Source organism: Zeus faber (genome assembly GCF_960531495.2).
Source record: "Zeus faber genome assembly, chromosome: 12".
In the NCBI taxonomy this organism is placed as follows: Eukaryota; Metazoa; Chordata; class Actinopteri; order Zeiformes; family Zeidae; genus Zeus; species Zeus faber.
Genome location: NC_137196.1, coordinates 18,677,116 through 18,702,638, shown reverse-complemented (window position 1 = coordinate 18,702,638; position 25,523 = coordinate 18,677,116). Strand labels below are relative to the sequence as shown.

The 25,523-nt window shown below is 44.8% G+C and overlaps 2 protein-coding genes across 4 annotated transcripts in view; one reads left to right on the top strand and one right to left on the bottom strand.

Moving 5' to 3' along the window:
• Nucleotides 1-21,645, top strand: part of yes1 (YES proto-oncogene 1, Src family tyrosine kinase) — a 30,796-nt gene extending 9,151 nt beyond the window's left edge. For 2 of the 3 annotated variants that reach the window (XM_080011487.1, XM_080011486.1), the window contains exons 2-13: nucleotides 4,668-4,959; nucleotides 6,851-6,950; nucleotides 8,376-8,474; nucleotides 9,503-9,606; nucleotides 10,038-10,187; nucleotides 10,701-10,727; nucleotides 11,381-11,536; nucleotides 13,820-13,999; nucleotides 14,784-14,860; nucleotides 17,348-17,501; nucleotides 17,637-17,768; nucleotides 19,503-21,645. In XM_080011487.1, coding sequence (XP_079867613.1) covers nucleotides 4,677-4,959; nucleotides 6,851-6,950; nucleotides 8,376-8,474; nucleotides 9,503-9,606; nucleotides 10,038-10,187; nucleotides 10,701-10,727; nucleotides 11,381-11,536; nucleotides 13,820-13,999; nucleotides 14,784-14,860; nucleotides 17,348-17,501; nucleotides 17,637-17,768; nucleotides 19,503-19,711 — 1,671 coding nt within the window. In that variant the 5' untranslated portion in view covers nucleotides 4,668-4,676 and the 3' untranslated portion in view covers nucleotides 19,712-21,645. The remainder of the gene's footprint in view (nucleotides 1-4,667; nucleotides 4,960-6,850; nucleotides 6,951-8,375; nucleotides 8,475-9,502; nucleotides 9,607-10,037; nucleotides 10,188-10,700; nucleotides 10,728-11,380; nucleotides 11,537-13,819; nucleotides 14,000-14,783; nucleotides 14,861-17,347; nucleotides 17,502-17,636; nucleotides 17,769-19,502) is intronic. The other variant, XM_080011488.1, reaches the window with a different exon arrangement.
• Nucleotides 21,646-21,946: 301 nt separating this feature from the next.
• Nucleotides 21,947-24,951, bottom strand: clul1 (clusterin-like 1 (retinal)). The gene is made up of 8 exons (XM_080011492.1): nucleotides 24,840-24,951; nucleotides 24,320-24,468; nucleotides 23,905-24,075; nucleotides 23,158-23,608; nucleotides 22,907-23,029; nucleotides 22,574-22,788; nucleotides 22,261-22,439; nucleotides 21,947-22,033 (listed from the first exon to the last, which is right to left on the bottom strand). The coding sequence occupies exons 1-8, from the start codon at nucleotides 24,940-24,942 to the stop codon at nucleotides 22,009-22,011; spliced, it is 1,416 nt and encodes a 471-aa protein (XP_079867618.1). The 5' UTR covers nucleotides 24,943-24,951; the 3' UTR covers nucleotides 21,947-22,008.
• Nucleotides 24,952-25,523: the final 572 nt, after the last annotated feature.

Sequence of the window (25,523 nt, the reverse complement as noted above, 5' to 3'; positions counted from 1 at the left end):
TCATTAGGGCTTAGCTTGGGTGCTTTTCTTCTGTGTGTTATTATTTCCCTGATAGAGGCCATAGGCCAAGTAGTCTTTTCTGATGAGGAGCAGATATCGGTTTAATTTCCCAAGTCTACATTGCTGGGTGCGAAGAGTTTCATGTACCATTCCAATCAGAATGGAAGACATGTTTAACAGAAATGCCAGGGAAATATTTTTTTCCGCAAATTCGTAGGAAACGTAATAAACCTCAATTTGTTCATGTCAGTCTAACCTCAAAGGCCCAGGCTGGTTCTGACTGTATAGCAATATCCTGTCTGTCAGCACATTATGTCTGTTAATCACATGTTCACTGGGGCTTACCCCTTAAAGTTGATGAGTCAAATAGGTCTGTCCGTCTGAGATTCAAGTTGAGCAGTCGTCTTTTTAATTATTATTATTATTTTTTTCCTCGGTCAGTGTGCTTTACAATCACACGATAAAACAGATAGAAGCTTACAAAATGCACGGGGATAACTTTTCAATAAGGAATTATAAATGGAATCAAATATATTTTTATGCGAATCGTCCGCCGCGAACACGGCTCTCGGTGCGCCCCGATTTCCGAGCCCCGTTCCTCCAAATAAAACAAGTAAAAAGACTGTGGGGACGGGGCTCGGAGCAATAGGGCACGATTCCTAACGGGACATCAGGGGGAGAGTCACAGAGAAAGTGTCCCCATTACGCACGGTTTCGTTCCGTAAAGAGACTTAAAATAAAACAACCTACATCTAAAATAAAATCCCACTGTTGTGGCCAGAGTTTTCATTAGAAAAAATTGGTGCTGGTCCGTGTGTCCTGAAAGATTTGAATTACCTGGACAAATGGGAGAAATTCCGGTCAAATATTATCTGTGTTTAGTGAGCTTAGAATCAATGGATAAGCAGGCTACATAGAGAATGACATCATCAAGGCATTAAGTTGTATAATATATTTCATTCAATATTTTAAATAAAATAAGTGCTGTCAGTTAAGCCATTTTAAAAAATAAAATGTACGAATAATACTGCTTGAAATCAAATAACTTCTGTTCGTTCAGCTTTAGATCGTCCAAACTGATTGGCTTCCCGTTGCGACTTGCCAAGCGTGGGAATGAACAAATCTGCAGACTATTTTATCGAAATTATCCACCCAGCACTTATTTTAATTGTGCTTGGAGGGAATTATATTCACCGGATATTATGACTGAAGAGATTCAAATATGTATATTCAACATATTTTCCCGGTCAAAAACCGGCAATTACCAGATAATGGAAATGTCGGTTGTGGCGTGCGCATCATCGGTACCGTCGCAGAGGGAGACAGGTGCCCCGAACCCCCCCGGCGCCACCAAATAGTCGAATATTCGCATTGAACAGCCTAATCCGATTAGACAAAACTCTTAAGTCGGGTACAGCCCTAATATCAACGTAGTGATAATGAATTCGTCTGATGTAGCTTTGTGGGTAAGGATGTATATATGTCAATTCTATTATGTTAAAATGTAAATCTTATTCGGCAGTTTGTTTTTTTTTTTTTTTTTTACACTCTCCCATCTTGAGGATCTTTCCTGCTATGCTGCAGATGAAATGTGTTTGATTGCGTGCAGCACTGCATTTCATGTCCTCTGCAACGTGGACTTGTCGAATGGGTTTGGTTAGAACTAGAAAGGCTTGCTTTAATGCTCGACTAATACCGAGGGACAGATGATCTAACCCAACAGAAGTAGAAGCTCAAATTGTTCCTGAAGCAACTGAGTAAATTACCAGTTCATCTGCCAACTTGACTTGGGTATAAAGTGCATTATTAAAGGGAAAAGTAAATCATATGCAGACCAGATGTTTGCTGAGTTTGTAACCTCCGCTGCACATGTAATAGTAGAACGCAATATTTTCAGATTACAATATTGTGATATCATTTTTCCAGGCACCACCAAGACCTGAAAGCACTGGCGATGGTGGTAGACTGACCGTGAATAAAAGTGATTCATAAAAACCCATGTTCAAAACTTACACTAATTGGCCAACCTGAAGTGAAAGCGGCAAGTTTTATTCCAAGTTTTAAGTCAACCGATAAAATGACAATAGATCATAAACGACCAACATCAGACAAACAATAGACGTTATGTGACGGGCTTGGCTACAGGTCTCTCGTGTCCACTTCCCTCCCTTCCCCCATGACGTCAACGTTGTTGGACCCTTAGATCCGAGCGTGACCCCAGCAAACACACGTCTCCTCCACCGCCTCCCTTCAGGAGCAGTGGTACTGCGACTCTGACTCATCCCAAATGAAGTGTTCTTGGAGGCGTTGAGGCCTTTCTATCCTGCTCCCGCAGCGCGGTGCCGTTGTTTCGACCTACATAAAGACGAGGAGCTGAGGAAGACGTCTCTAATCACTCCTACACACACGCACACATACACACACACACAACTAGAGCTGCAACAATTAGTCACTTCATCAATTAGTTGCCAACTATTTTGATAGTTGTTTTGAGTCCTTTTCTTTTTTTTTAAGAAGAATGTTTCCAAATTCTCTTATTCCAGCTTCTTAAATGTGAATATTTTCCGGTTTCTTTAGTCCTATATGAAAGTAAACTGAATATCTTTGGGCCATGGACAAAACAGGCGACGTCTCCTTGGGCTTTGGGAAGCCGCGATCGATGTTTTTCAGCATTTCCTGACATTTTATGAACAAAACCACGAATCGAGGAAACAGTCAACCGATTAATCTATAATGAGAATAATCATTAGTTGCAGCTCTCACACACACACACACACACACACACACACATTATTGTTTGCGCCGCTGTCGCAAAGACAACCCGAACACTTTACGTTTTCCTCAAAACCCATCTCCGTGGAAATGATCAGCACCACTTTGGAAATTAGAGAGAAGAAAGAAGCATGTTCACTCAATATGTAAATTGAAATTGTCACAATTTTACTTCCATTTTATATATATATTTTTTTCCACAGTCGTAGACATACAGTATACATACTGTAGACACTGCATTGACCGCTTCGGACCGTTGCTGCGATATGTTAACGTCGCCGCCGTATTGGAACGGGAAATACCGGCCTGTAAACAAATACAAGTAAACGTGGAGTTGCGGTTTTTCTGGATTAAAAGCGCTGTAATGTTTTACATTTCTCAACCGATTTCAATGAGTCATTTTTATATTCAAGGCGTTTTGATCTAACCGGAGTAGATTGCTCCACCTCCGCCATTTCCGCTAATGGTTGCGCATTGGCTGATGCACTTCCTGTGACGCCCTGCCGTTAATCATTTATTTTCCCGTGAATTCTTACCCGGTGGCAGTCAGTATTTCATAGTGAAATTGAGACATATAGGGAACCAATCAAAATGCAGATGGTGTCATTACTCTATACCCATTACACTCTGCTATCCACATTATCTTCATAACGATAAGTAAAAGCAAAAAAAGGTGTATTACTCCTTTAAATGAAATGTGCTGATGTTCATTTTTATATCCTTCCCTTCAATGTATTTGACACCAAATCCTAACCGGATAAACAAAACATTGCCTCAAAGGACGATTGTCCGTGTCTTCTGACCGCGTCAAATTGTCGCCTCATAATCATAGATGTATGACGGGCGCAGACACACACATACGCAGTCACGCGACCGTCGGATAAAAGAGCTCCGAGGTAAAACCTCCCTCTTTATGTCTGGTAGAGTGACAGGCGTCAGGCGGGCTCCTCTTCTCAGATTTGTGTCAGCCGTGGCTCGCTTGATAATGCAGGGTTGCTGCCATAGCCATAGGCTGTAATAGGATCGAGTCCCTGGCTAGGCTGCATTAGCAGGCTTTTGTTGGAAATTTGAGTCATGTGAGGTCAGTGTTTGCTTGGATTCCTTTTAGTTTCGCCCCCCCCCCAATCGGAGCGTTGTTTGTTTCGAGCTCTGAGCAGCCACGATGGCACTATATCAAGGCGCTTTCTTGGTTCTGAGTTCACGACACTCCCTTGTAGTGGCGCTTGCTTGTAACAGTTCAAAGTCCCCGCCCCCCCCATTTTTTTTTTTTTGTTTTTTTCTGTATACAATTTTTATGACCAAAGACTCTTTAATCTCACAGTGAAACAAATGCCAGAGAAAGAAGCAAAAAGCTGTGGTGACTTATGGACTCAGTCCAGTAGATGTTATGCACATAGCCTCAGCTGTAACCCATTTGAACTTGTCTTCATTGACGGAAGAAATATGACTTTATGTCACCGATAATGTATCTGTGACCCCAAACCAATGGTTTATAGGAAAACTCCAGTCATTTGTAACTGGAACCTTATTTTTCAATTATCGGGAATCAACCCGAGTGACTGGCTTCAGAATCTTTTAAATTGGTCTAGTATGGGGAGAATAACTCCAGCCTACTGCCATGCAGCAAGCTGCAATACGTAGTACAACGGGGACGTTGCAGTTGCGATTTTAAAGTTTCTAATGCCAATCACTCAGATTTACTCCCAATGATCGAAAAATAAGGATTAGGTCAAATACAATACTAGAGTTTCTGTGCTGTTCATCAAGAATAAAGTCTTTGACCAGTATTCTTCATTAGCCAATAATGAATTCAACCTTTTTCTATAGGTATTCTATAGATAAGTGTATTGATATTGATAGGTAAGCTCACACAGCTGTTTTCCCTCCCATCTCAGGCTTAAAGGATGGGTTGCGTCAGGAGCAAAGAGGACAAGGGCCCCGTCACCAAGTACCGGCCGGACAACTCCACCTCGGCGCCGATCAACGCCCACATGGGCCACTATGGGCCGGACCCCACCCTCATTGGCCACTCACCGGCCTCCAAAATGAACAACAGCAACTACAACAGCCACGGCGGTGCCGGTCTCACGCCGTTCGGCGGAGCGTCCATCATGACTCCGTTCGGGGGAGCCTCTTCCTCCTTCACCTCTGTGGCCGTGAGCAGCCCCTTCCCCAGCGTAGTGACCGGTCAGTTTGCCCGTGTGTGTGTGTGTGCGTGCGTGCTTGTGTGTGTGTGTGTGTCTGTGTGGAAGTCTTTGTTAGTTGGCTGCTGATTGGAATAACCTTAAATGTGTGAACATTGACAACCTTTGTACATGGTAAATTCATTTGATAGTAACTCGATAATCAAAAGAAAAGTAGAAAAACTAGACTTTGATCTTTGATTAAAATTCACATGAACATTTTCTCATCGTACGTGTCTTAAAAATGTGGGTTTTATGGCTTTAGTGAAACGGTGGCTTTGTGGATTCTTAGTGAGGTATTTGTTTTTAATGGACGGGATCAAAATGACAACCCAACATTTGATTGGGGGAAAAACTGCTTTGGCACATATTCATAAAATAAAGTCCTAATTCCGCAGCCACGTCCTGCGAACAGGGCACGGCTCTAGAATCGATCCCCGTTGCGTGAACAGTTGTGACTTGCGCATTTGTTATGCACATATCTTGTGAGCAACAGATGTTATGCAAATGAGACCTTTTGAAATGAGACAGCCAATACATCAGGCTCAAAACACAAACTCAAAATATCTCCAGAATCAAAATAGCAGACAATGCAGCACTCATGGCTCCTCTGTTGCGAAAGTAGGGGGTGGCTGAGGGGGGAGGGAGGGTTACACTGATGTGCACTGAAGGGCAGTGAAACGAGCAGCATCATCAGCGCACACAGATTACATTTTTGAATGTATGCAAAATTATTTCTGTCATGAGTTCTCAAGAAATTAAATGTAGTAGAGCCAAACGTGATGGTTAGAATTTGGTATGAAATGGTGCACAATGCGGTCTGTCAGCACACACACACACGCACACAAACACACACACTCCTTTGTGTCTGCTCATCCTTCTGTGTCAAAGACAACAAGACCAAGGGAGGGTTTGGATCTACCCCAACCCATTCGACCCCCCCCCCCCCTTATAAAAACATGACACACTCTTGCTTTCTTCCCCGCGCTCGTTGTTCCATACAGTCAAGCTGACAGATCATTAATAATATTCCCGATGCCGCTCTTTTCATTATGACTCACATTAGCCTAATTGGTTTGAAGTTATGCTCCTGCCGCATTTCAGAATTGCGGCAGGCGATAAAAACATATCCCCACTCTCAAGAGGGTAGGGATATATTTGTAGTGAAGAGCTGGTCATTTACAAAGTTGAATTACAAACGTAATATTTACACAGGGCTCTTGCCAGGTCCTGTAGGTGCTTGAAATGCTTGAATTTCGAAATAGCTTGAAAAGTCCTGTAGAAGTCACTCAATTCCTGGTTTTGTTATTCAAATAGCAACCTGATGAAGAAATTCTAGAATCACTTTTATGACAAATTGCCAGGTTATATATAAATTGAATCCAGCATGGCTGGAAATAGACACTCATTACAGTAGATGACAATGAGATTGTTTATTTATATATATATATATATATATATATATATATATATATATATATATATATCATAGATGCACTAATATAAATAAGACAATGACACTTAGATAATATTATATTTTCATATATTTTTACAAGATCACAGTGAAAATTGATTACATTTTTCTTTGCATGAAGTCCTTGTAAATAAAAAAAATACGCTTAAAATGTACTTGAATTTCCCGGATGAACCCTGTATATGGACGCACACAGTATGATGATGAACATTTTGCATACTATATATGTTTATATCAAGAGGTTATTCAAAAGACGCTTTAAAGGGCTGTCTTGATTCAACTTCAATAGAGAGTCATCCTGAGCCCAAAAAACTAAATTCAGGTTGAATCGAGCTTTTTGTGGATTCACTGGCTTCCCCAGACGTTCAGATCCCCAGATCGTTTTCTTAATCCTCGGCTTCTGCCGCTGTCCTACTTTCAGGTGGCGTGACCTTTTTCGTGGCACTGTACGATTACGAGGCGCGGACGGTGGACGATCTGTCATTCAAAAAGGGCGACCGCTTCCAGATCATCAATAACACGTCAGTATACAAAACGACCACACACACACACACACATCAAGAAAAACCATGAATACGTGAACAAACTTGCATGAGCGTGACTGCTCTAGATGGGTTGTCTGAATGTATATTTGTATTTGAATAGGCCCAAAACTGTGTGTGTGTGTGTGTGTGTGTGTGTGTGTGTGTGTGTGTGTGTGTGTGTGTGTGTGTGTGTGTGTGTGTGTGTGTGTGTGTGTGTGTGTGTGTGTGTGTGTGTGTGTGTGTGTGTGTGTGTGTGTGTCGCTATCGTGTTTAATCCCTCATCGGCCTCAGGTCTGATATTGAGGTTTAAAGCTGTCTGGGTTAATGGCTTTCTTTTTAATGGGCCATCTGGTTTCTCCCACATTGCTTTTTCTTCTCTCACGGATCCGATGCACGTTTTTTAATACCGCCACAATCCTCGAGTTTGGAATATTACAGTCGGTGCCTCATGTGAGAGTGTCTTTGCTGCTGCTTCTTTTTTTTCTTTTTTTTTTTTTTTTTTTTTTCTCTCTCTCGTTAAAGCTCATTCACCAGGAAAAAAACTTTCCAACACGAGTTGGTAGAGAACATTGCAGGGCACCGTATGTTAACGAGTCTCCTTCCAATGCACTGAGGAGAGTCCCTGTTTTACATAAACTTCAAAAATGAAAAAGTGAGCTGAGACTTTTACTGCGGCTGAATATCTTAGATGACAGTGGTATTGTGGAAAGTTTTTACATATATTTATTTATATATATATAACTTTATATAACTTATATATATATATATATATATATATATATATATATATATATATATAGTCATAACTTTTTTTACAACTACCAAAAAGAACACTTCCAACAAAGGGCATGTAAGCATTTGCTGGGAGTGATATGCAAATCCCAACTTGTTTCTAAATTCTTTCCAAGTTGAAACCTTAATCTTCCAAGTTTTTCCTTGTGGTCTGTCTTTTTTTTTTATTTAATTTTTTTTTCCCCCCCAGAGTAGATTGTCAGATTTATTTTTTATTTTTTAAACATTATATAATTGTTGTTCTTCTGATGCTTCGAATGTTAAACACTTATGTATGGTATACACCGAATGACACCCATTAGGACTGTCACTATTTTAAGAGCATCATGACGCGATCTCTAAAGGGTCGTTAAGAGCTCCGTCCGCTGTTGGATTTGAGACGGTCAGAAACTCTTGTGGTCTGAGAATATCAGTTTGGTTTGATGTTAAGTCTCCTCCTATAGTGTGAGCTACACTGCCATCATCTGTGATCCCCCTAGTGTGTGAACTACTCGGATGGAGAAAGGTGTGATGCTGTCTTTTGAAAGTGTTTTGGTGTACCCCTACCATTAGAGAGTGAGTGTGTGCGTGTGAGTGTGTGTCTGTGTGTGTGTGTCTTATTGCTGTACTGTGTCTCCCCGCTCTCTCCAGGGAAGGCGACTGGTGGGAGGCTCGCTCCATCAACACGGGGCAGAAGGGCTACCTCCCCAGTAACTACGTGGCCCCGGCCGACTCCATACAGGCTGAAGAGTGAGGCATCTTTCTATCTCCCTTAAATTGAGTCGGCGTGACGGTGCTAGGCACTCGCACCTTGTTACGAGGCGGCACGATGCCCATGACGGGGCAGAACGCAGGACAATGGGGCACTGTAGCCTCACAAACAGGAGGAAGAAGCGTTCCAGTGGCTGCTCGCCCGCTGAACTGTCACCGTTTTTGTTATAATTTTATGCTTTTTGTTGACATTCTTTTGCCTCATTCCATGCATCCCCCCCTGCAACTAGTCCATCCCATGGACTAGTTGCAGTTAAAGGCCAAATATTTTACCTACATGTCCTGACAAGCAATGGTATTCAGGATTCTTGGCTTTATTTATTTATTTTTTAATTTTCATTGACGAGTTGAAAAAAACCTTTAATGGATTTTTTTATGAAGGCTGTAAAGTGAAGCGGGGCTACTCGGTTCCTTTAGAGATAACTTTTTAAGTATTGGTTTAACACTAAGTGAGGTAACTACAAGACTAAAGGATTTGTTGGCAAAAAGAATTTGGAGGAACGTTTGTCCGAGGCCATACGTTCTTGCAGTACGACATTTTAACGACTGGAGGAAGATCCAGCACACATGAGCACAACATTCTCTCCAAAAGCGGCTGTAATGCCTAAAATGTCAACCCCTTGAAAATTCCTGTTTGACAATATATTGATCGAGCGTATTTGCCTAACCTTTGAAAAGTAAAAGCACGGGAATCTTGACATGAGATGTTAAAACAGTCACTGTGAAAGAGGTCAGTTCTCTCATGCGTGGTGTTTGTGACTCCACCAGGGCAGCAAGACTTCTATCATTAAATTGGGGAGTGGTCTACGTCTAGTCAAATAACTGGTTGACTAATAGAGTAGTAGTAGACTCGTCGAGGAGATTTCATGCAAAGTGCTTTTTAGGTCCACCAATGAATTGTGTACAGTAAAAAATGTGAGTTTTTTAATTTTTATTTTTTCATTAATTTTTCTTTTTTTTTTTAAAAGCGTCCTCACATGTCAAATTATTTCTTTGTTTTGGTGCAGATGGTACTTTGGTAAAATGGGTCGTAAGGACGCAGAGCGTCTCCTGTTGGTTCCTGGGAATCAGCGAGGCACTTTCCTGGCACGAGAGAGCGAGACCACGAAAGGTAATGGGAATTATTTTTCCCTGGAACAGGACGGTCAACACAGCGTCAGCAGCCCAAGCTGCACAGTTATTTCAAATGCTATTTCTCAAGAACGTAGAACAGATTTTGATTGGGTGTGAATGAATGAACGTGCATCTATATACTACCTTTTGCAAGTATGCGTCCTGTTATGTTATTCATGTTAAAAAGGGCTTGGTGTTGAGCACTACGCCGATTTGAATCTAGTGCCAAATTGCCTAATTCGATGGCGTCTTTGAGCCGCCTTTCCACTCCTAAAGATGTAACCCGCTGAAATCAGAGCAGACATGAATCATTTGATCAGTGCAACGCCTTAGAAACGGAGTCTGGAAATGAATACGCTCTGCCGCACAACGGCACGTTTCTGTTGGCGATCCGAAATTGACTCGGATGTGCGGCTCTTTTGTGTCCAGGCGCCTACTCCCTGTCTATCCGCGACTGGGACGAGGCGAAGGGGGACAACGTCAAACACTACAAGATCCGCAAGCTCGACAATGGAGGGTATTACATCACCACCCGGGCTCAGTTTGAGACGCTACAGAAGCTGGTGAAGCACTACACAGGTACGTGGGCGAGTCCCCCCCCCTCCGGAGTAATGCCTACATGCATGCAGGTATCATTTAGGGAAATTGTTGTTTTGCAAGGTGTAAGCGACTTTGCTATCTCTGGCGTGTTACTTCAGGGGCACCAGTCACGTGCCCCTGTGGCGTCCCTGCTGAGACGCTCACATAATTGTAAGATTTGTTCGGGTCACACAGAGACGAAGTGTGGGGTAAAGTTTGCCGGTCGACAAACAAAATAAAGAAAAGTTTTAGATGCCGCTGATAACCAGGTGGCTGTTTAAGGGGGGGGGGACAAAACCCTTGTGGTCAACCAACATCAGGATCTCATGTTGTTATGAACGCACAGGTGAAACTGCTTATTGACATGTAGAATACGGACTACTAGGATCCCTGAAGGAGAGGACGTTTGGGAAGGCTGACTCATCACTCCATGATTTGAGGTTGTGTGTCAGCCCGTCGGCACCAGGACTTGTGACCGGCTGGCTAACCCTGTTTTTCCCTCCCTATGTGCAGAATTCAGATGGGACGTTTCACAATATGGTTAGTCTGCTTGGACACTTGCTGTGTCTGGAAACGGGGGGCTGCCATGGCGACCGGCACCTGTCGTTCTGTAGCCCTAAACTTACGCGTGCTTAATCCGGCAAAAGGAGTCCACGTCGCGTTAAATTCTGTCCGTTTCCCCATATATCCTGCTGTGTCTGCTAACAGAGGTGTCAGGTCACAACCTCTCCTAAAAGGTAATTTGAATTGGACTCAACTGGAGCTACTGATCATCAGTATACTAAACATACCAGGCTTTTTTTTTTTTTTTTTTTTTTTTTCGTGAGTAGATGTTGGCAAAATAAAACGAAACGATTATTTTGGTGAATCACACGGACAGTAAAAGTGGTGGTGTGAGTGGTGTGACGATAGTAAAGTGTTTGGGCTTCAGTGTGGTTACATAGTGTGCTACTGTACATCTGTCATGTAGCATGTTGATAATCCCTCATACTGCTTGTACACAGATCAATTTGTATTGCTTTTGCTTCCAAATTGGATTGTGTGTGTGTGTGTGTGTGTATCTCTAGGTTGCTGAGGTTTGTGATAAGCGTGTCATACTGTAGGGCTTGTGGTGGTTTCAGAGCATGCTAGAGCTAGCGCTAAATTAGCATGGTGGCTCTTGATGTATGTTTTTCTTTTCTTTCATTTTTCAGAACATGCAGATGGGCTGTGCTACAGACTCACGACTGTGTGTCCAACGGTGAAACCTCAGACCCAAGGCCTGGCCAAGGACGCCTGGGAGATCCCGCGGGAGTCCCTCCGCCTCGAGCTCAAACTGGGTCAGGGCTGTTTCGGAGAGGTTTGGATGGGTAAGATGCCGCTGCTCTAACCCCTACCTGTGCCACACACTTCAAATCATACAAGTGCAGTGAAATGATAGAAGGTTAAATTCAGTGCGTGCGTGCGTGCGTGCGTGCATGTGTGTGTATACATACATAAACACAGGCACTCTGTTCGTCTTATCCCATTGCTGTGATGAATTAGTCATGGAAATAAGTGACTACATATATGTTCACTTATACAAACACAAAACAACATTTATGAAGAAAATAAATCCCACCAAAACATGTATGAGACATCACAGCATGTGTCAACACCCTAAATAATTGACTAACGCTTTCGTTGTGTAAACACCCGCACTGCCAGGCTGCACCATTCTGTATTCTATATCCATACAAATGTCTTGTTATATTTATCCGGTGATAATTTATGAGGAAGCTCCTTCCTTGGGGAATGAAGCTTGAAGACGCAAAGCCGTGAAAAGTGGAATGTTGTTGTTTTTCCCCCCTGTAAATAGCTTGTTTATTTTTAATCGCAATTGGAGCAGTTTTGTTTTTTTTTTTTGTTGTTTTTTTTTTAACCCCGGTCTTGGGTGTTTTTCATTACTTCCCTCACACACTTGCAGTAATCGCAGGTTACCACCCACGCGTTAAAGTGTTTGCAGTGTCTGCGAGGCAATGCCTTGATGAACTCCAGCCTCTCCTTTCAACTCCAGCCTCATGGTCTCCACTTTTCATAGTTGACTCTCTCATTAGAGACTGTGCTACAAGCCCAAACCTGCCCCCTTGCACCTACTATGAAATCCGAGGAATCTCTTCTTTCCCTACTCAAAATGAGTTTGGCCTCAAGGCTTTTTCATATATATATATATATATATATATATATATATATATATATATATATATATATATATATATATATATATATATATATATATATATATATATATATATATATATATATACACACACACACACACAACATTGTTAAATACAGTGCTTTCACATTTACAAGCTGTTCATTGACAAAGTCAATTCATACCATGGTAAGAAGGTTGGTAAAGACAGTGACATTGGATATCGACATGCTCCCAACAAAGCGAGCGGATTGGCTCATTAAAGGAAGCCGCTCTGAATGCAGAACTGAACGGGGTTGTCTTAAAACACCGCCAAATCGTAATTGCTTGGGGAAAAAAACGCTCGCGGCGTGCAATTTTAGGGCAGCAGTTGTGTCCCAGGCACAGGTGAAAAAAGGTCACCATGCCAATAGGAGTCACAGATATCCTGTGACTTCCTCAAAGCTTATTTGTTTTTCCCGGCCTTTCTGCACGAACCTGGCAAAATGATTTATTTTTTAAAGACCTCTCTCATTTGGGGAACTGAATGCAAATCATTTCCCTGCATTCTCATCAGCTCATAGTACTGGAATTGATTGCATTAGTGTGTGTGTGTGTGTGTGTGTGTGTGTGTGTGTGTGTGTGTGTGTGTGTGTGTGTGTGTGTGTGTGTGTGTGTGTGTGTGTGTGTGTGTGTGTGTGTGTGTGTGTGTGTGTGTGTGTGTGTGTGTGTGCGCGCGCGCAGTATGATTCATTCATGAAGGTCAGCGATGTGATGAAAGTGGCAGATCTCCTGCCTCTGTGTGTGTGTGTGCGCGCAGGGTGTGACTAAGTTGCTCTTGACCAGGAAGTGGTTGGTTGTTTAGTGGGCGTTTGGATACCAGAAGAATCATCCTCCCCCTTTTTTTTTTTTTTTTTCTTCCTCTTTCCTCTCTCTCTCTCCTGGGTTTCACTTCGCGGATGATTATACTCCTGTTGAATATTATCTAAATAGTTGCTTTAGGGGATTAATTTCCTTGGCAGCCGTGGATTACTGGGTTGAAAATGATCTGTCTATAAATCTGAGAATTCGAACATTCCATGACCATCCCTTGCCTATAACATGAAACACTGAATTGGTTTTGAGCGCTGGGGATGTGAGGAAACACAGGATACAAGAAAACCAAACAGAAAACACACTGAAAGAATAATATTTATCCTGACTTTTAAGATATCAAGATTTATTTTTCAGGGTTGAATACAAATGTATTGTTTCCTGTGCATTCTGGTTTGGTAAATGCAGCAGTGCCCCCTAGTGTCGGTGTCTTTACACCTTCAGATCGCCTGTGCACATTCAGACCCTTGAAAGGAGTTTTGGTCGGTGACAACAAGGACCACCTGATTAGTGGGACCATTTATTTTCCCTTCATAGCACATGCAGCCTTCAGGGCTTATGGTGTATTTCCAATGTCGTTGAGTTGTGTTTTATTTTTATTCAGGCACTTGGAATGGCACCACAAAGGTGGCGATCAAGACCCTGAAGCCCGGCACCATGTCGCCAGAGGCCTTCCTCCAGGAGGCTCAGATCATGAAGAAACTCCGGCATGACAAGCTGGTGCCACTCTACGCCGTGGTGTCTGAAGAGCCCATCTACATCGTCACAGAGTTCATGGGCAAAGGTAACGGCGGCCGTTCCGGGGGAAAAAAAACAAACATTCAAAACATCCGGGGCGGTTTCCGTGCCGTTAATTAGCGCCGAGCTGAGCCGCTGCGATTTCGTCCCACGTGGACGCTGTGACGTCGCTCGAGCTGAGGTTTAATTGCCGTGTGTGAATTATCCGCCTTGGAGAGCGCCGCCTACGTCAGAATAAAACGGAGCAATTAAAATTTGATTCCCCCGGCTGGTCCGAACTGACGCTGCGGCTCCTTTTCCCCCCGGCGGTCTCGGCCCAATCGGCGGTGGTTTTTGCTGAGTTCACCCTGTATGAACCGTGGTTCTCAACTGGTGGGTCCCGGTCCCAAACTGGGCAGCAGCAGGTCAACTTTTGACAGTCCGGGTTCAAAGACGTCTGTTTATGAAAAAGAAAAAAAGGAAATCTTGTTTTAAAGAAATCTATTCAAAACATGGACGTCCATGTTTATTTCCACGTAATATTATGTAATAATGCTGCTTTTTGTAATAAACATCTTGAGGGCAGTATATAATAGTTGTTGCTGTATTTTATTAACCTAGTACATAATGCAGTGTTTGTTGCATATTGGGAGGTTACAACAGCAGCCAAGTTTATTTATATCGCCCTTCATCACAGTACAGTCTCAAAGGGCTTCACAAACCCACATTTCACATTGAAATCGACAGCCTCCCCGAGTCTGAACCCTCATCAGGGCAAAGAAGAACTCCCAGAAAACACTTTGAAGTAGAACATTTAAAAGCCCGTGCCAAATTCTGAATCTGCTTTCCAGGGAGTTTACTGGACTTCCTCAAGGAAGGAGACGGCAAGTACCTGAAGCTGCCCCAGCTGGTGGACATGGCTGCACAGGTAGGGGGGACACGCTGTGTGTGTGTGTGTGTGTGTGTGTGTGTGTGTGTGTGTGTGTGTGTGTGTGTGTGTGTGTGTGTGTGTGTGTGTGTGTGTGTGTGTGTGTGTGTGTGTGTGTCGAGTGGTTATGAATATTATGCCGGGGGAACTGCGTGTTAACTCATTTACTTTTGTGTGTGTGTGTGTTAGCTGGTCCCAGTGTTCCAGGGCTACAGTTGGCTCCCCATCTGGCTGTCATATCTATTTAATATCCGAGCTGCCATCTCCACCTCCTCCTCTTCCTCTCGCTGGTGTGTGTGCCGCTCGGTGTCCTCCACCACTTAACCGCCTGGAGCACTTAAACAGCGCTCCTCGGAGGCCCCTTTAGCTCAGCAGTGTCGAGCTGACACTCTGATCATTGCTTAATTTGCCTCTCCTCTTCCGCTCCTCTCCACGTTCCCTCCCTCCCTCGCTCCGCTCCTCTCCACGTACCCTCCCTCGCTCTCCTCCTCTCCCATCCACGTTCCCTCCCTCGCTCCCCTCCTCTCTGCCCAGTGAAGCAGAGAGGAGCGCCACTGAAATTAGACACAGCCACATACACAGTTGGCGACACTGGCTATTGGGAGTGGAGTGTGATGTTGTTGTTGTTGCTGTCTTTTTGTGTGATGTCTTTTGTTTGTATGTTTATTTTGGGGTGGGATAGGTGCATAGCGGATTCGCACCGAAAAAACATTCTTGGAATAGATATGTGATCCCTGTGGTTGTCAACATAGGGGCCTGGGGACCCCCACAGGTCCTTCAAGAGGTTGCAGGAGGTCCTTCCCCAGCAAAACCATGAATGGTTAATCGTCGTCATCCGTCCACCATTTCAGACTGTTTTGATCCTAGTTTCATGGTTATCTCCCTGACTATAGTATAGGCGGGTGAGGACGTTTTAACGAAATCATATCTAACAATAAGAAAATCTTCTCAAATCATTCCCAGAGACTAAATCTCATCGATGGCTTGTGGCCTAATGCGTATCAAATTGAGGGTCCTTTATATGGGAAAAAGTTTCATCCTCCATCCTGACGGCACCGATGGCAAATCGCAAGAATTAAACACGTTCAAAATGTACAATTCAACCAAGCTGACTGAAATGAAACGAGCCATAAACACAACAGCGGCCACCGCGGCACATGCGAGCGCTGCCGAGCATAAAGTAACGTGAACCGTCCATATGCACGCCGTCTCCATGACGCCAAATAGTCCAGAAAATAGCATCGTCAGTTGTAGCCCGCCCATGTTTGTTTACTCAAGTCCCGTTCGATCGCCCACGATTTCCTGTTTCGAGAGTCGGGACTCTGGTAATCCCGCGCAGCCACACCTCCGTCGTCAGATCTGGTGTGGCCGCGCAGGATTCGGCTGGGGTTGCCGGCGGATGGAATCTGTTGTCGCGTGTGGAGGGGTTTGGTGGAATCGTTGCTCTCCACACACTGTAGGAACAGAACTGTTGCGTTCGTCATGAAACGTCGTCATGCGTGGGGTCGCTCACGTCGCCAACATCTGTTAAGATCAGAGGAACCTTGTAGTGCGGCGCACGCCAGGCAGTAGTTGAGGGAAAACAGCCTTGACTGACGTCCTGCAGGAATAATTGCAGGGTGGAGCTCCGTATCAGGTTCCGAGCCGTTAAATGGGGTCGGGTTGGAATGAACGCGTTGAAAAACAAACGAATACCTTCGCGGCGTAGGGCTCGGGGATATGTGAGAATAAACCGGCTGTAGCGGTGTCGGCATCGCACGGTGTCAAAATAACGACGTACCCTTTTGTTTCCTCTTCTCGGGCGCGAGAAGAGGAAACTCTGTGTCTGCGTCTGCTCTGTGTTTCACGTTTAACGTTAGTTAACAACAAACTCCGTTACATCGCCGCGCTCCGCTCGGAGGTCTTCGGAGTGTTTTTGTGAGATCTGCGATAAAAGGTTCCCTTTCGCCGCCGGCCGTGGATCACGCTGCCTTGATGGAATAAGCCCTTTCCCAGCGTTCCTTATCGATGCCCCTTCAGACGGACTCGAAATGTTTTCTTCGCACGTCCTTCTCTGCTTCTTTCATGCGGTAGTCCTGCGTGATTGATTTCCGGCTCCGCTCTTTTGTCCTACTTGAAAGGCCCCTTTCTTCTCATTTAAAGTCATTTTAAGGTCCCTTCTCATCCAGGGAAGGGATTGAAATCCCCCCTCACCAAGGGGGGCCCATAGCTCCATTTTTTTGGAGTTCCGTTATGAATGAATGTACATTGACGTTTCAGTGAGAGACAATTGGCAATTTTGCAACCGGGGGCCCGAAATTCACAATATTAACCTTCAAAGGCCCTCCAAATTACACTGAATTGTCCAACTGCTTAATCTCCACCTCCCCCTTCGCCAAAGGGATCTTTGGCAAGTACTTGGTTGTGTGGTTTCCGTAGTTCCCAACGGCCCCCCGCCGCCCCCGTCTTTACACGCCTGGTGACCACGCCCCTCCCTGTCCGTCCTAGATCGCAGACGGGATGGCCTTCATAGAGAGGATGAACTACATCCACAGAGACCTGAGAGCTGCCAACATCCTGGTGGCCGACAACCTGGTGTGCAAGATTGCCGACTTCGGCTTGGCCCGACTGATCGAGGACAACGAGTACACGGCAAGACAAGGTCGGTGCGGGAACACTGGAGGGCTCAGGTTTCTCTGTTCATTGAATGAATTCCCGTTTGCCACGCCCATAGGTATAACTCCCCACACCAATGATTTTTATAATACAAATCCCTGCTTTTTACCGTCTTCTCCAGGTGCCAAGTTTCCCATAAAATGGACCGCCCCCGAAGCCGCTCTGTATGGACGCTTCACGATTAAGTCGGACGGCTGGTCGTTTGGAATACTACTGACCGAGCTGGTGACCAAGGGAAGAGTGCCGTACCCAGGTAGGCGGAGAAAACCACCTTAATATTGTAAAGAATTGGAAATATCCATGGTTTAGCCACTTGTTTTGGATTTCCCCATCCTTATCTCGGTCTGAGTCACTCCCTAGAACCTTACCGTCATGAGGTTTGTTTGTCACGGTATACACGGCAGAATGCGTCCATATTTTGCCTGTGACAAATCAGACGTCTATTTGGAGCGGAGACCAAGATGATGTTTTCTCACTTGTATAGTCCAGAATAGAACGCTATAAAGTAGTTCATGAGTCAACACAGATGTCTAATTCCTGATCAGTTCGTGGGAAACTCCCTCCCACCCCCATGTATGATTTCTCCTTTACAAGGAGTCTCATTGGCCACCAGTCGCCACACCGCTACCCCCTGCTGTCTCAGCCTGGTACCACAGCTTTTCTGCTGCTGACAGTGCGGCTAGTGCTGATTACAGAGCGCGCCATATGGCAGACCCCGCCACCGGCCCTGATAGGGTACCATCTGGCTCCTGTGTACTCCTTGGCTTTCAGCGTGTACCCTTCGGTCTAATTAATGCACCCTTTCTGCAGACAGTTTTAACCCAAGCCGAGGCAGGCACTCGCAAGGAATCTGTGGCTTTCCATGTCCCTGCACATGTTACATGAAAAGGAGGAAATGGCGGAGGTTCAGAAACTAAAAGTCCAACCCGGAATTTTGAGTCCTTCACCTTTTTTTCTAATCAGTCCAAACCCATGACTGCAACTTATGAGTGAAATCTATTGGCTGGGGCCAAAACATGAAAGGACTTGTTATTTCTGAACCTGCATTTACCCACCTCTGGGAAAATGCAAATATTGGAAATGTAATTATCAAAGAACAGAAGCTGATCGGAAGATGTTTGGAAGGTGTCCAGACCACGCCCAGTTTTCCATTGGTGTTCAAGTAGGTTCCAGAAGTAAGGAACTCAGTGGAAGAACCCAGATGGCTATTTCTGGAAATTGGGAACTGACAAATCTGGTGAGCCCTGTGACCACTGCCCGACCATTCAGAACATAATAGATTAACCAAACGGAGCACCTCAACGTTGTCTCCATCCAGTATTGGCAGCCAGTACAGGGAGATTAAAATGGGCATTATACCATTGGACTCTGCAGATCTAGTCCATATTTTGTTGCTCCAGACGGTGCTGGCAGGCTGGAGTAACAGACCCTGCCACAGGCTGATCTCTTTTTCCCAAAATGACTCTGTGTGTATACGCACTGTAATGCGGTGACAGCTCAGATGCTCACGTCCAGGACATAAATCACCACGGGTGGCCACGACGCCCCGGGTTCCAACTCAGCCTCTATCGCTTTATGCCACTTGGCAGTTGTGCCAAAGCGAGATCCCCTTTCTCAGGGGGTTACAAGGGAATTCGACCCCCTTGAGGGGTGGGGGTGTCATGGCTGTGTCTTAAGGTCTTGTGGCTCAGGTCCTTTGCCGCCGTGTCACTGGGTTCATGAGCATTTTTATTTTTTTACTTTTATTTTATTTTTTTCAAGTGTTCGATTGATTGGTTTGATTCAATTGCCACTCATTGAAATTAATTAAAAGCATTAAAAACCAAACAACCACTTGATGTGCGCAAAACGTATTTTGTTGACCAATAAATACGACGACGGCGTCGCACGCGCGGAGTGATTTGTCATCGGGGCTGGTCTCGACCTCATCACAGTCTAAACATTCCAGATGGTTCCCTCACCGGTTCCTCATGTCTTCCCGCACTAGGTATGGTGAACCGGGAGGTGCTGGAGCAGGTGGAGCGGGGCTACCGCATGCCCTGCCCCCAGGGCTGCCCCGACTCCCTCCACGAGATGATGCGGCAGTGCTGGAAGAAGGATCCGGACGAGAGGCCCACGTTCGAGTACATCCAGTCCTTCCTGGAGGATTACTTCACAGCCACGGAGCCTCAGTACCAGCCGGGAGACAACCTGTAGTGCGGCGCGCGGACCACATGTTCCTCACGGACGCTTATCGGCTGAGAGGTCGAGGATTGGGATGACGACCCTCAGAGGAACGGTTGCCGAAATGGGAGGGTGAAACCCCACCCACGCTGATGTTTCGAATGCTACCAAACCCCCCCCCCCCCCCCCCCAGACCAGCCACACTGGGGTGTCTGCTTTGTCACCCCTGTGCAAAGCGGGAGGAGCACGTGTTGTTGTGCCAAGCAGAGGTGGTTGACCTTTTTTGTTTTAGGTTATACCTTTTTCTATCTCGGGGTGCGAGCAGGAAAAGTGTCCCAACGGTACAAATTGGTACTGAAACGCAAAAAGGTGTGAGAGTGAGAGCCCCACGCAGACCGGCAAGAACACTGTGATCGATCCAACAGGGAGATTCTTAGAAGCGATGAATTCCAAATCGGTAGTTCTATTGCAGTTGCACAGGTTAACGCTCGTTTCAAATGCTAGACCCCCCCCCCCCCCCCCCCTACTTTTATTATTTCCCGTTTGTCTCCCACCCCCGACACTGATGTCTTTAACATTTCGAGTCAAGGTGTTTTGTATGTACAGGAATTAGGATTATTCTTAGGCTGATAGAATTATTATTTTCGTCTTCCCTCGATTTTTTTTTTTAATGAGCAGTATGTGTGTTGAGTGGATAAGAATGTTGCTGTGACTGTAAACAACGGGCGGGTTAAAGTGGTGGAAGGTGAAGCTGAATGGTGTATATTGCAGAATGTATTCAGAGTACGTAGGTGCAAAGATGTGTATTTTCAGCAGGTGCCAACAGTTTGGTAAGAGTGATGGAGGTGGATGGGTGGAAGTATCAGTCTTTTTTATTTTTATTTTTTTAACGAGATGATCTGAATGGCAAATCATGTGGAATAAATCATGTTTTTGTTTTTTGTTTTTTAAATCTCGTCGTTTAAACAGCGGTTTAACCTGTGACATTTGAAATTAGAAGAGGCATATTGATACTTTTCAACCATTTTTGTGTATTTTTATTTTTTTAAGACAGCTGTGAAATTTTAAATTAATCATATGACAGTCAATTTCTATTTTGTTTAGTGCATAGTAGGAAAAAATAAACTATTCACATTATTTCTCTGGACGGAGCACACATCCCGGTGGTTCATGGAGGGACTTCCAGCAGTTTGTAACGCAGCGTCCAGGTCCTACGGTTGAACTGTGTCCTGTGACTGGGAGTTGTCCTGATGGGACAATCCCATAATTACCAGTGTCAAGTCAATATAGTTGTATTTCTTACGAGACACTTATTCTATCTTCAATGTCCATACTACTGTCTTTGCCAGGCCGAGTTTCTCTCCACCAGCATTAACAACAACAAGCAAGTCTTTCAAAATATAAATCTATGCAAATCCATTGATTCTTTTGCAACAGGATCATCTCAACAACACATTTGTTTTTTGACCCTGTAGCCAATACAACCCAAACCGCCCTCGTGAGATGTGAAATGGCGCATTATTTTCAGGCGCAAGGAAGGTCTTTTTCAATCTTTTTTTTTTATTCCAGACAGAAGTCTATGATTGGATGTTTGTTTTGGTTCTTTCTTTATACAGAGAATGAGAATATCTGACTTACAACGGTAATAAGAGGCTTTGGTATTGTTATCCGTTGCATGTCCAAGAGGAAACTGTCTGGATTTACAACGGATTCCGTGCCCCCAGTCTTTTTTTATCATTATTTTTTTTTATTGTCATCCTGGAGGCCTGGAAAAATGGAAATCGGAAAGATGTGCAAATCTATTACATTTCTTTGTGTTCGTGTGCGCTTCTCATGAGAATCTAATATAGGATTGTTCCCAATGGTGGAACTTCATACTAGCTGGGGGGGGTAAGAGGACGAAATTACTGAGAATAGAAACTAATACGATTTTGTACAGTCAAAAAAATAAAATACGTTTTACTTGATGCTATGCTTCAGTAGTGTGTTTCTTGGGGGCCGTGTTACTCACAGAGTGCACAACGCCTTGGAAAGAAATGGACCAAAAGTAAAAGCATAATATAGGAATACTTTATTGTGGACCTCACATCTGTTTCTCATATTTTTTCCAAGAATGTTATTCATCTGTTTGTTTTACATGCAAGACCTGTTGAGGATATGCTCACATTGGTGCCTTTCAACATATTTTTATACATAGCTTTTATTTATTACATTTTTTTAGACTAGAGTTAATAATACTGTGCTGTACTTGGTACATATACATCTACGCTCTAGTTTTAATTGCCACAAGGTACAGGGATGTTCGAGCCAAGACCCGAGGAATGATGCTCTCAGACGGTTTCTTCATCCTCGTCCCTGTAAGCCAAGGGAAACCATCAATTTCGGAATTTGAGAATACAAAATCATAAATATCTATTTGTATTCTCAAATTGAAGAAAAGAAAGCCCATTATAGTTAAAACACAACACTTAAATAACTGGATGCACAAACGGTCTACAGTTGGGTTCAAATAAAACCACTAAGCCGCTTGAGAGTAGTTCCAGGGTTCGTCGGAGCAGGACGTTCTGTCGGTAGGTTCTCACCTGACCATCTCCTTGTACTTGCTCAGCGCCTTCTGGGCCACGTACTGGATGAAGCCGGGGTCTTGGATCTCCAGCTCACCAGGGACGATCAGTATGAATGGAGGAGAGTTCAAGACGTTCACTTCCACTTTGGTCTCTGTGACCGGCGCATTGTCACCGTCACTGCTCTTCAGCACCACCTAGAGGTAGAAATAAGTGTAGTGAGATGATGAGACGATTTATTACAAAGAACATTTCTTCTCAATGACATAAAGGTTCAACATTCCAATGAAAAAAACGTCTCGCTTGGAGCCTTCACCCTCCCCTCACTCACTGTGGTGATCCGGAAGACATTGTCGGGGCTGCTGCCATTGCCCATCACCTTGGCCACCCAGTCGAACTCTGCGGCCATGTTGGTCAGCCAGCCGACCGTCTCGTCTGTGTGCTGCTGGACGATGGACAGAATCTCCTCATACTGCTCCTTAGAAACATCCAGGAGTTGGAACACCTCGTCTAATTCCACGTGTAGCTCCCGCACATTGGGGCACTCTGTGTAAAGTGTAAATGTGCTCTCTTATTCAGATTCATATCAAGTGAAATGTTTTTGCAAAGGCTCTGTGTGGTTAAGATCTGTGTACTATACGCGTCTGTATGTTTGTGTCTTCACCTGTGAGCAGCGACCCCTGGCAAGCCTCACATTTGCTCTGCAGCTGCCAGCACTCTGAGGTCTGTCTGCGCAAGTCTCTGCACAGCTTTCTCTTCTGCAGAAAACGGGGGAATATGCCCTTTGCTAAACCAAACAGAAAAGGAATATCTTTAGAAATACTTCACTCAGATTTGTAAGTTTTTACATCTCCTTAGTTTTTCTTTGAGCTCAACCACTTATGATGAGATCACTCTGCAGGCCACCCCCTGTACCTTTCTTTGTTTCCTCCTCCACCGCTTCTTGGAAGTCGTCAAACACCTGGGTCACCACGGACCCAAACTCGTCCACCACACTCTTGCCAAAATCAAAGAAGGAGTCCAGCACTTCATCCAAGCCGACGCCCTGCAAGAAGCCAGAGTCGCGGGCGGCATAGAAGGGATCGGAGGCGGTCTCCTCCTCCGCCTGGTCGACAGTCCTGTTGAGGAAGGCTCTTTGAAGGACCCTGTCCAGCCTGCTTCTCATCTTGGAGACCAGGGCCATGCTGCGGTTCACCAGTGAGCCCACCTTGGTCATCAGGTGGCTGAAGGAGTCCTCGATGCTGGCCACTTCCATGTCGGCGTAATCAGGGTCATTGAGGTTCTGGTTCACCATGATGTCGCCGGCCTCCATGGGTGGCTCACGGGGCCCAAACCGCCTGGAGACGCTACGGAAGAAGTTCTCCACCTTTGAATGGATGATTGAAAGAGGGGTTGTTGGGATAGTTAAGTTGGGATAGTTAAGGCGATAAATTAAGGAGAACCAATCAGAGGAAGTATTCTTTAATTTTGCAGTCCTTCAAACTTTAGGGGGTCAATTTCCACCTATAGCCTTTACCCTACCAGCCTCAGATATTGAGCTGCATTGCATCAAATGACAACCCTCAGTAAAAGTACCATTAGAGATCATACAGGTTATACAGATTCAAAGGCTTATGGAATATCATTGGGTGTAAAAAAAAAATGGCCCCAGGCATTGGATACCTTGGCATGGAATGTGGCAAAACCTCTTTGGCAGGTGGAGGTGTAGAAGGTCTTGCAGGCATCCTCCAGGCAAGGTCTGCACTTCTCCCACTCCGACTGGAGGGAGTCCTGACACTGCTCCTCCGCCTCCTCCAGCTTTTCTGTCACCTCCTGGGCCAGCTGGGCTGCCCCCTAGTGTCAGGGGAAACAGTTGCCGTTGGTAACTAGGCAAATTTCCACCTAATGGACAATAAAGTTAATTTCATTCTGTGCTATATTTATTGGCATCAGTTTGTGTGTTTGGTTTTACTGATTCATTTGTTCCTTTCTTGCTTTATTCCAATGTTTGTATGTGTGTTTTACAGTACTCAGAGTAAACCACGTCTCCAAGAGTGTGGGTGTGTAGAGTGCTTTGAGTTTTTGGCCGCCCTCTGACCTTCTTCTTTTCACTGCTGCGCTGCAGAGACTTCATGAGGTGCTCGTGCTTCTCTTCATTCTGCAGCATCACCTCCTTCATCTCCTTCACCCCATACAAAGCCCTGCTTAAAGCCTCGTCCACCAACTTCTCCCCGTCCAGAGACAGCTCTGACAGAGGTAATGAGACAGGGAAACTTCTGTGAAATGAATGGCCCTGACCTTTCTTCCCCGTGTGCAAAAGTTCCCTTTCCAAATGCGAACCACGTTGACTGTGTCTAAGGCGGGATGACCATGAGCCAAGTATCCTCAGTGCCCTGTCTACCATGGGCCCTGCTCTGGCCCGCTATAGGTTTTTACTCAAAGTTATTTCTCACCTCATTATATTCAATTTTAATGTAACTTCTTTCCAAAAATAAAAGAAAAATCATTTCATTAGCCGTCTATGCACAACAGTGCACGAAGGCTATACACCATGCTTCCAATTGTGCAGAAACCTTTTCCGCAATTTCATCGTTGGACCTGAATATGACACAACTCACGTTTCAAGGTCTCCTCCGAGATGCCTTTGGGGAGGGCTTCACCGGCGGAGTGAAGGACACCCAGTGTCGCCACCAGAACCGCCACACCGAGCAGAATCCTCATTTTTTTGGAATCTTGGACCTCAGCCGCCGTCTTGGACAGGAAGGAAAAGGCTTTCTGAAAGAATGTGACAGCTATGTTTGCATCTGTCCCTCGGGGCACGTGGACAGCTGACGATAGTGCAGAGTCACATTCGGACACGGGCAGATGGACACAGGAACGACAACTAATCCGGTAAAACCTAATAGGATTTGAGATTCGAGCACACCTTGGTAAACATCAACATCACATGGCCGTACGTGTTCGTACAGCGGACACTTGGTGGCGCTACACATCTGTCTGAATGTGAAAAGCCTCTGTTGTTTACTCCTTGAACTTTGAGACACGAGAGGCTTGAGTCGCTTCCAGTGAAGTATCACGTGTCGATCTCACGTATAACAACGGCTGACGACCAAAATTCCGGCACCCCTGCCTGTCCTCAGCTCGGGCCTTATCCTATAAACTGGATCCACCAAGGTATATCAATGCAGTGTACGGTGACTGTTCTGTTGTGAGACGTTCATCTTTTGATAACGTTATGTTCACTGCATGCAGCTACTTGGAAGCCCATTATGAACACTGTGTTTTCAACTCTGTCCTGTTAT